This window comes from Sinocyclocheilus anshuiensis, unplaced genomic scaffold (genome assembly GCF_001515605.1).
Source record: "Sinocyclocheilus anshuiensis isolate Anshui unplaced genomic scaffold, SAMN03320099.WGS_v1.1 scaffold1316, whole genome shotgun sequence".
NCBI lineage: Eukaryota > Metazoa > Chordata > Actinopteri > Cypriniformes > Cyprinidae > Sinocyclocheilus > Sinocyclocheilus anshuiensis.
Genome location: NW_015542553.1, coordinates 418,629 through 426,103, shown reverse-complemented (window position 1 = coordinate 426,103; position 7,475 = coordinate 418,629). Strand labels below are relative to the sequence as shown.

Genomic DNA, 7,475 nt, shown 5'->3' with positions numbered 1-7,475 from the left:
TATATATATGTATGTATATATATATATGTATGTATATATATATATATATATATATATATATATATACACATACATACACCTTACTACGTGTATTGCGTTAGGCTAACCGAGACTTGTCATTTGCACTTATATATTGTTGCTCTTTTGTTAGTTTTGACTGCTTTTATTGTCCTCATTTGTATAAAATTTTGGATAAAAGCGTCTGCTAAATGACTAAATGTAAATATTGTGAACAAAATGTTCTTGCTAACACAATTTAGCAATGTAACATAATTTGCTAAGTCTAAAGAGTACTAAATTATTATTTTTTTAAAACAGCACTGGTCCTAAAATGCATTATATAATAACAGTTGTGACTTAAAAAGAAATTTGCTCTCCTAGTTAAAGCTGTGATATATTCCGAATACAATGCTGCATTTCATTGCTAACACCACATGGTTTGCTATATTTAAAATATAGCTCTGTTTTCAGATGCTGATTGGTTAAAATACACAATATAGTAACTTCTTTGACATGAAACAACTGTTCGCCTGGTTATCACTGTGCATCAGTGCTAACAATGCAATATAGCATGGTTTTTCATTACATTATGAAACCGCTCTGTTTTCAGAAGAGAAATATTGTGCATAGTAACACTGACATGAAACACCTGTTCGCGTAGTTATAACTAACAATGCAATATAGCATGGTTTGCTAGTTTTGAAGAATGCTAAATTATAAAACAGCTCTGGTTCTTTAAGCTGATTTGCTAAAGTACACATTTTAGTAACATTTGATATGAAACATCTGTTTACCTAGTTGTTGCTGTGCTATATTGTTAATATAATGCTGTGAGTCATTGCTAACAACTCAGTTTAGCGATATAGCACAGCCTTACTCCTTCTTGCACAAATAAGCAACTAAATAGAGTCTTTTCACTCTAAATTAAACCAATAAACATGGGTTTCATCTCCAAACCTGGACAATGATGAGCTTTTTCTCCTTGGGCTTTCTGTCTGGCCAGTCCTCACCGAAGCAAAAGTAGATCTCAAAGGGTGGTGGAGTGGGCGCCTCTCCTTTCTGATACAAAATGAGACCTGAGAAGAAAAAAAAAAATGTTGACTAAATATATTACATATCAAATCTACACAATGATCCCATTTGGTGTCTCCTAAAAAATTCTTGCATGCGAAGTTCAGAAGTGTTTTTTATGTATACAGAAGAAAATTGAAGTGCTGGGTAATTTTGTATTTTCTCTTTTTCACTTCCCAGCAAAGACAGGAAGCTTCTTAATACTAGTGCAACGAAATGAAGAGCAAAGTGTGTTATGTATTTTAATGCTATCGTGCTGCCAGACAGAATAGATTCGAACATTTTGTCGCCTCAAATCGGTTCAATTTCTGTCAAGTTTTAAAGCTGTTCTTCATTAACAGTACATAAAAAGCATAAATGTGTAAATAAAATAATTCTTCCAAACTCTGAAACTTGAGGTTCAAAGAAAATCCAGTGGTTGCCAGTTCTGAATCCCAACCCAGTCTCATATGTGCTCAATTGTTTGTCAGTGCTGTAATGCAGTCACAATACATTTGGATATTGTGATCACTTAAATTCAAGACCAATTCCTCTTACCCTGGAGGAAGTTGTTCAGACTGAAGACCCTGATCTTCATTTCTCTTTCCATTGGATTGGGCGGACCCTGCTCGGGCACACCTGGCCCAGACCAGAACACTTTACACTGGCACAGCCTGATGGCGTAGATATCTTGTCCCCTGATCTCCAAAATCAGCCCTCGGTCCATCACATCCAGCAGATGATCAGTATAGAACCTCTGCTTCTCATTCTGGATCTCAGCGGTTCCTGGGAACAGCACCTGCTGCAGTGTTACCGGACCAAACAGCTCTACTTGCTCTGGTGAGGGCGCCAGATTACCGTAGTAAAGTCTACAACCCTGAGGGTTACTGACAGTCAAAGAATCAGCTGTCCGACCCCTGTACTGGAACTTGATATCTAGATCCGTTACTATAGAAGAGAAAACAAGAAGGAACATTTTATCGTCATTTACTCACAATTGTTTCTTGTTTTTCTTTTATGGAAAACCAAGAGATGTTCAGTAGAATGTTGATGCTGCTATTTTCCATACAATGAAAACGAATGGTGATAAAGTGATAGAAAATTACTAAAGGCATTATAAAAGTGGTCCATACTAGACTTCTGTAGCTATACAATAAGTTAGTGTGAGAAACAAATCTAAATTTATATTGATCATTGAAAATGTTCTTGACAACTCTCAAATTTCTCTCACCTTTTTGTATCTGGAATATCAAAAGATATTAGGCTAGGTTGGACAAATCATGGCAGATGTCAAATATGTCAAATGTCAACGGTTGTCATTTGGACAACTTTTGTGATAATTTTATGATGCTTTTTTGAAAATTTGGTCACCATTCACTTTTATTGTATGGAAAAGAGCAGCATTAACATACAGCCTAATGTTCTCTTTTTGTGGTCTATGGAAAATACATGAGAGTGAATGATGACGGACCATTCATTTTTGGATTAACTTTTTCTATAATAACAGATTACCAGTCTAACAACTGAAATTTTCATAATTTCATAATACAGCTAAGGTGTGCACTATACATAGTTTTTATTGGCTCTATACACACCTCTTGCAAAGTCAATTAACATCAGCATTACTCAAAATGAACCGGTGGGACAAGTTTTTTCTGCAAATTAGGCATGTCTTCATCATAAATTGCAACATTAATCCAAAAGAACAAGGCATTAGAGGCTTACAGGGCAACATGTGCGGACTGCTCAGCAACTCTGAGATGCAGGGATGAACCTGGTTCTCCGCTTGAACTGGCACCTCTTGCATTGGGCTGTCCACCATGGCTGGAGGGCCTACAGAATGAGTGACTACATCTTGAAGAAGAGGAGGCGGTATGACTCCAGTCCCCATTCCCAGACCGTTCAGAAGTCCCCCACAGGGATATGGTGCCTGCTCAACTTTGATTGCACTGTGACTGGGAAATTCAGTCAAAGAACTAGCCGAAGGTCCGGTGCTGGGCTGGGCAAGGTGAGAGGTCATAGAAGCACCTCCACTGGGGTTATTATGGACAACATCTCTTAAGAGGTTCATTGGAGGGTTATGGTGGGTGGGATTATAGCCATCGGCAATAGGAGAGGTGAACGGAACGTCTACTCTAGGAGGGTATGCTGGGTAGCTGGAAGGGTCTATCAAGCAACATGCAAAAAATAATTATTATTATTTTAAATAATATTTTTTTTCCAAACAACATCCACTTTGAAGAAATCTTACCAATGGAGAGTTTGACAAAGTTTTGCAGCTGAAATGAAAAAAAAATAATAATAATCAATTACTACTGTACATGAAGACATTGGCGAAAATCATGTTGATTTTACAATTTATTTCTTTCGACTTGTAGTTATTCAAGCTATTCTTCTAGGCTCTAGTCTATGCTCTTCAGAACTTACCTCCTCTTCCTCATAGTCTCCGGCATCTAAAATCAACAAAAGAAGGGATCATTTATTGGCTTGTCCATCTTTTATCCCTTAAAAGACTTCATGGCTTGACTTCTATGGTTTCATTCCTGTGTTGATATTTCCTACTTAAGCAAGAAGTTGTGGTAGGAAATATTGAATGGTCTGAGCTAACCCATTTAGAGCTTAAGAGCAAACAGCATTGTTTCAGCAAGTATCCCATGTAACTGGCCTGTAGGCATGCGTTCCTGGTCCTTACCTCCATTGACTGACTGGTCGCACACCTCATAGATCTTATAAGGCTGGACGGGGGTGTCCTTAGTCCCATCGTAGTGGAGTCCGAACTCTCGGCTTTTGTTTAGGGCACAGCGGAGGTTGGCCTTCCATTTTGCTGGATCTGGCTCATCTACTCCTTCCTGATACTTGCCTGTTTCGAGAGCCCAAGCCTGCAGAGCAAAAGGAGTAAGGGACTGGAGGAATGCTTGTGGGAAATATGTAGACACATGACTTGTCCCTTTCTTTTTTAAATAGACAATGAGCTTTAGTTATGTCACAGTCTATTTCAAGTATCATCAGGAGGGTGAGACATTCCTATTCTAGTATTTGATTGGACAAAAATAAGTCGTCAGGATAAGTCGTCAATATTTTTGATGCGTTTTTCTGAAAATGAAAAACTCAATTTTAAAGCATACATCTGCTAAATGTGAAGTCTGTTAATGTACACTTGCTTAAAAATGCCTCAAAGGAGTTCTAATTTTGAATCCGCAAGGTCTTTAACCTCATGTTTCTATACTTTTCTTGACTTCCTCTTAAAATCTTGCCACAGTTAAGTCAAGAGGAATTGAAACTCCATTTTTAGTTCTCCAAAGTTGGCTGCAAAAGTACTAAAAAGATGATCCTTAAACACATCACTAGATCTTGTAAATACAGACATGCAATGGCTCAGTTTTCTGCAAAAACAGTAGTTTGCTTTCCAATCATTTTCTGTTATTTGAATACATAAATACTGAAGAGTGAAACTACTAGGTATTTCAGTACCCCCAAAAATTCCCCCTAGTGCTAACTTTAGAACAGAATAAGTACAGAGTGAAAAATAGACAGGAGGCTTAGGTTGATGTCGAATTTAAGATATTATATAAGGAAATACCACTTCAATATCTACAAAACATTTGACAAAAACAGCATGGGTGATTCAAATACCATATTACTCACCTTAAATATAGTGTTCTCCTCCTCCAGGGTAGGCATATGGCGGGTGGCATGTCTCCATGGGATCCGGAACAGTCTGCGCTCTTGATTGAGCCAGTGCAGTCCGGGGTATTTCCCACTGTTAATCTGGCAGGGTGAGAAATGTTTACTTTAGTAATGTAGAACAAGCTTAAGACGTCCAGATTTCAAATGAAATTCCTCTACTAGTTTTGCTTCCATTTTAGATGCTGATATCTGGAAGTGCTGCATGGATGAAAGCAAGACGGCAACTGGACACTGATATTTTTCTGTTTGAAGATCGAAGTATTGATGAAGAGGTAAAGATCAATTCAAGGGTTTAAAACAGGGTTTGACACATCTCCAGTGTGCTTTTGTGCATTTCTTAGAATGTTCGGAAATAAATTTGACAAGGTTATACTACTGAAGTCAGATAAGATTAAAACTATTCTGTACTGTAGTCAGTTTTGTCATTGTTTACTCATCTTTATATAAACTCACTTTCTTCTGTTACATTGAAAGTATACAGTGACCAGAGGCTATTCAAGCTCCATTAATGAGAAAAAAAAAAAAAAAAAGCCAATTTAAAAAAATAAGGTCAATTTTCTATTGTCAAAAGTGTAGCGACATATAAATCACAACTCACACAGCAGTCACTTTCAAACCAAGCAGCTTTCTGTTGGTCAACACAGCAAATTCAAGTGACCAACTTGAACCCGTCGCAAAATCTATGTTGGAAAATCTTTAGTCCTCATGCAACATTCCCAATTGGGTGGTTTCCTGTTGAAATCACTGGATTTCACCCACAAAAATTCAGCAATGGTAGATGTACAACTTTAAAGTAATTTAAAAATATCATAAAAGTAGTCTATCCAACCTTTGTGCTATATTCCAAGTATTCTGATGGTCATCTGAGGTAAAGACTGAAATTCAAGTCGTTATTCGCGGAAGAACTTCCTATCTGATGAAGCACTCAGTATCATTTGCATATGCATGCACATATTTAAAAAATGCTGTGTCATGGTTTGGTTCGTCATCCTGATGTGAGAATCAATGCATGTGGCATAATCAAGGTCATAAAACTGCTTTTATGGTGCTTTTTGATCATTTATACAGCTTGACAGCACATGGTCATCATTCACTTTCACTTGGAACGTCATAAGGGCGAGTAAAATTTCAATCGTGGGTGAATGATCTCTTTAAATGTCCATTGTTTTTAGTATTTTCTTTAGAAAAGTTCTTTGAAATTACAATGTGCATAGTCAATCACAATTCACCTGTGCCAGCAGCCATGGCTTCAGACGGATCCTCCGTGGTTGACCACTCATGGTGCTGGAAAACGAGGGGGTCGGAGGAAGTAGTAATGGTGAACACTGTTCTTTTGGTCAGCTGTTATCATAATGGGGCAAAAAAGAGGAATAGTTACATTGTTGACAGACAATGTTAGTCTGGAGGTTGGCAACTATCAGAGAGGAACATAATTATAAGCTGAATCGGCAAAGTCTAGCCAAAAAACATTAAAAGTATCACTCCACACAATTTTAGGGCAGACTGAATAAATCTAAAACACAAAAGTAGCACAATGACAAATGTGACGAGATGTGAGCCTTCAGGCCTCTGCCAAGTCCTTAAATCGCTGCTATCAAAGCAGGTGCTCAAGGAAAAATAGAAAGCATGTGGGTATTCGGTTTAAAAAGCTTAGTAGCACTGAGGTCATGTTACCGCTGTAAATAAATGACAACATGACTGAGCACAATGACGGCCAAGCGCGAATGCCACCATTAGCGCTGTCTGCACTAAAAATACATTTTAAGTTGTTTTCATGATGGCTGTGACTTATACAGAAACGAAAAAGAGGCTGTGAAACTTTCAAGGTCACTTCTTCTGATTAAACATTAGTCAAGAGACTTTGTGTACATTTTTCAATGAGCTTTAAACAGGGGTCCCCAAACTCGGTCCTGGAGGGCTGGTGTCCTGCAGTGTTTAGCTCCAACTTGCCTCAACACACCTGCCTGGAAGTTTCAAGTATACCTAGTAAGACCTTGATTAGCTGGTTCAGGTGTGTTTGATTAGGGTTGGAGCTAAGCTCTGCAAGACACTGGCCCTCCAGGACCGAGTTTGGTGACCCTTGGTTTTAAATGCCGTCTTGATATTGCACTCCCATAAAGGAAGTTCTAAATACTACTAAATTCATTATGAATCAACAAGAGGAACAATATTAACCAAATGCTAAAGTGTTTTTGATTTGGTTTACGATGGAGAAGTAGGTGGGGTACCTAAATAACGATTATGTTTGGTGTTCTCTTATTTAGTTCCTTTAACTAAGTTATCTTTAGGTAACAAACTCAGTTCATCACTTTCCAAACATATGCATATGATATTGTTAATAGTGAAGGGTTGGCATTGTGCATGTGTGAACGTCCCCAGAAAAGCTATTTTTATTTTTGTTTCACCCATTAAAAATTTTACGTAGAGTCATATAAATTATGTTTTGAGAAACTTCTGGAAAAACAGGACTTTTTAATTTATTTATCATTTTTATTTTATTTATCTATTTCATCTATTTTATTTATTTGATGCATTATTGGTATCTACCTTTTTTTAGGATTTACTGAACATTTAAGTTAAATTAAGGTTTAAAAGTTAAAAACAAATAAGATAATTCTATTATATAATGTCGACAGTTAGTTATTTGTTAGAATTCTGACATTAAGCACCCAATTCTTCTTCAGATATTTAAATATAAAATAATAATTTTCACTTATTAAATTCTTTATAATTATTTA

General features: G+C 37.0%; 1 protein-coding gene across 4 annotated transcripts in view; it reads right to left on the bottom strand.

Annotated features, from left to right (window-relative positions):
• Window positions 1-7,475, bottom strand: part of LOC107694268 (interferon regulatory factor 6-like) — a 9,877-nt gene that overhangs the window by 1,691 nt on the left and 711 nt on the right. The window contains exons 1-9 of one of the 4 annotated variants that reach the window (XM_016493915.1): window positions 6,607-6,682; window positions 5,967-6,078; window positions 4,696-4,818; window positions 3,743-3,929; window positions 3,478-3,503; window positions 3,302-3,329; window positions 2,776-3,216; window positions 1,609-1,998; window positions 958-1,076 (exon numbers count right to left, since the gene is read on the bottom strand). In XM_016493915.1, the coding sequence (XP_016349401.1) occupies window positions 958-1,076; window positions 1,609-1,998; window positions 2,776-3,216; window positions 3,302-3,329; window positions 3,478-3,503; window positions 3,743-3,929; window positions 4,696-4,818; window positions 5,967-6,017 (1,365 nt within the window). In that variant the 5' untranslated portion in view covers window positions 6,018-6,078; window positions 6,607-6,682. Of the gene's footprint in view, window positions 1-957; window positions 1,077-1,608; window positions 1,999-2,775; window positions 3,217-3,301; window positions 3,330-3,477; window positions 3,504-3,742; window positions 3,930-4,695; window positions 4,819-5,966; window positions 6,079-6,115; window positions 6,495-6,606; window positions 6,683-7,475 lie in introns of those variants that run through there. The other 3 variants (XM_016493917.1, XM_016493914.1, XM_016493916.1) reach the window with 3 other exon arrangements.